This window comes from Gavialis gangeticus, unplaced genomic scaffold (assembly GCF_001723915.1).
Source record: "Gavialis gangeticus isolate Ggan-Ray unplaced genomic scaffold, GavGan_comp1, whole genome shotgun sequence".
In the NCBI taxonomy this organism is placed as follows: domain Eukaryota; kingdom Metazoa; phylum Chordata; order Crocodylia; family Gavialidae; genus Gavialis; species Gavialis gangeticus.
Window position 1 is genome coordinate 19,478,500 of NW_017729016.1, and position 2,588 is coordinate 19,481,087.

The window sequence follows — 2,588 nt, forward strand, 5'->3', positions numbered from 1 at the left end:
ACCCCCCTCTGTGCCCATCATTCCCTACCCCATAACCTGTAAGGAAACCACCACCTAGAACTGGTAGTGCAAGGAGGACCCATGGTGGACAATAGGTTTGAATGATACTGAGCCCTTCCTGCCTGTCACTCACAATGGGCTTGACACTCCAAGCTCCCACAGCGGGCACCTGTGCGAGAACACGCATGTGGCAATCGGTGTCTGCCTGCGAGCACCACGCATGTGCCCCAGCAGCACACGCCTGCTTTTAAACACCCAGTGTCCATCACAGTGCTGCCTGCCCTGCACTAGCTGTAGGAAACATGGGCAGACACTGCCCCGGCCCATTGACCTCAGCACCTAGGATGCAGCCCAGTGCTGGATGGATGCCATGGGAGGGGATCTGTCATCTGTACACTGATAGAGCCTGGCAGAGGATCAGGGCCCAGGGCTGTACCATAAATACAAGATCTAGCCACTGCGGGGAGCCCTAGGGTAACTTTTTGCTAGGGAGACCTTGGATCACTATCAGTGCAGGTGTTTAGACAGATAATAATCACATGAGGGGAGGCCTGTACCTTGCCCACCCTGTCTCCAGCAGCTCAGCTCCTGGAATTTCTCTGGGTAAGGGAAGAAGGATGCCTTGGGATTACAAAACCACACGTGCATGGGAGTCAGGACGCCTGGGTTCAAACTGCATCCCTGCCACAGACTCAAGTGTGTGACCTCAGGCAAGTCCCATCTCTCCACCACGCTGAAGTCAGCCTGTCTGTAAAACACCCGACCCAAGCACAGATGTATCCATCCTTGGCCACGCTATAACATCCTGCACATGGTAGCTGTAGGGGAAAGGCGAGGGGGACATATGGAGCTAAGCTCCGGCCAGTTCACACGGGACATTGAGACGGGTGGGTGGAAAGCCCGGGAGCATTGCAAAAAGCCAGGGATATTCTAGAGCAGTGAGGGGCCAACTTTTATGGCAGATGTGACATAAATTAGCCCCACAACCTCCCCGAGTGCCACTCTGATCCCTATCCCCTGACTGATCTGCTGCTCTGCTTTCTAGTCCCTGCCCTGTGTTCCCAGCTTGATCCACTGCTCTGCTTTCTGCTCCCTGCCCAGCCTGCCTCTCCTCATCCTGACCTGCCACAGGCCATACACAAAGGCTGCCCCTGCCATTAGTTACATCCATGCTGCAGGTTGGTTACCCCTGGTCTAGAGTGTAAAGCCCCTGGGGTTTGACCCCATGAACACGCTGCGCTGCCTGCCCTGGGCAGCCCTGCTAGGCAGCGACTTTCTGCCTGGGGGTAGGTGCAGAGGCTTGCAAAGGGTAGTTCTTAGCCAGGAAATGCCCCTGACTCTACTATAAACTTGCCCAGCGGCTGGCCACATCCCATCCTGGTTGGCTTTTTTGGAAGGAATGTGACCCATTCCTTTTTGCTTGCTGCCACCCCGTGGAAGAAGGGCAACATTTCAGCCCACGTCCTGATCACGTTCCACAGCTGATTAAAACCAGAGTGGGGCATCTGCTTCCTGGCCCCAGTGCAGGGAGGGGGCCCATGTCTCAGGGAGTCCTGGAGAAGCTACACGCACAGGAGGACTGTCCAGCATGCCCTGGCTTTAGGACTGCCTTGCATTCATTCACTTTTAGGTTCTGGTCCAATCTAGGAGGGCAGACGAGGCTGGGCAGCCCCACAGCACAACACGCAGATGCGGAGCGTGAGTGGCGACACAAACTCACCGCTCGTGGAAGAAGAAAACGTAGACAGTGCCGATGGATGCCATAATCCAAATGATCCAGCGCATGTGGGCGGCCCAGGGACCCAGCTCCCGCAGGTTCAGCCTAGAAGCACCGCAGACAGAGCCACGGAGAAGCAGAGAAGAGCGGCTGGTCAAGAGCTGCTCCCTCCCGCCCAGAATTGCAGAAGGAGGGTGCGAGCCTGCAATTCGTGCGGTGCTGCCATCCCTGATGGATGGTGCAGCAGGGGAAGGGGGGAGTTGTTCATGGCTCCCAGTTCAAGAGCATTTCCAGGTTTAAGCAGTCGTCCAGGCACTGTGAGACTGACCCTCCTTGTACTTCTAAAAGGCAGCTGAGGCCTAGCCTTCCCAGCCTGTCCCACAGTCACTTCAGGACAAGTTTTGGAGTCAGCCACTCTCCTTGCCACCTTCGCTATGCTTCTGGTATGTGCCGGAGGGGAACGTGTGAAGCCCCCACACTTTCCGTGGCAGGACCTCGAGTGGGTCTGATGTCCTTCTACAGAAAGGAGCTTTATGAGCAATGGGATGCAAAGATTCATGTGGCCTAAAATGACTGAATCCTAGAGAAGTGGGGCTGGAAGGGAACTCCAGAAGTCACATCTCGTCCAACCCCCTGCCTGAGGCAGGATCATCCCTCTCCAAACCATCCTGTACAAACCCATGGTCCAACCTCTTAGCCAAACTACTCAGGCAACTCTGACGCAACACAAGATGTAACACCTGAACCTCCCACTGCCTGCTAGAATTCACCATTCAGCGCAAGGTGGCAAAGGCAAGCAGTCATGTGGTGGCCCTAGATTTTAGGAGGGCGAACTTCAATGAGCTAAGGAGGATGGAGAAGCGCTGAAGAC

The 2,588-nt window shown here is 55.5% G+C and overlaps 1 protein-coding gene across 3 annotated transcripts in view; it reads right to left on the reverse strand.

Annotated features, from left to right (window-relative positions):
* MMD2 (monocyte to macrophage differentiation associated 2) overlaps nucleotides 1-2,588 on the reverse strand; it is a 54,018-nt gene that overhangs the window by 12,710 nt on the left and 38,720 nt on the right. For 2 of the 3 annotated variants that reach the window (XM_019512981.1, XM_019512984.1), the window contains one exon: nucleotides 1,721-1,822. In XM_019512981.1, the coding sequence (XP_019368526.1) occupies nucleotides 1,721-1,822 (102 nt within the window). Of the gene's footprint in view, nucleotides 1-6; nucleotides 749-1,720; nucleotides 1,823-2,588 lie in introns of those variants that run through there. The other variant, XM_019512982.1, reaches the window with a different exon arrangement.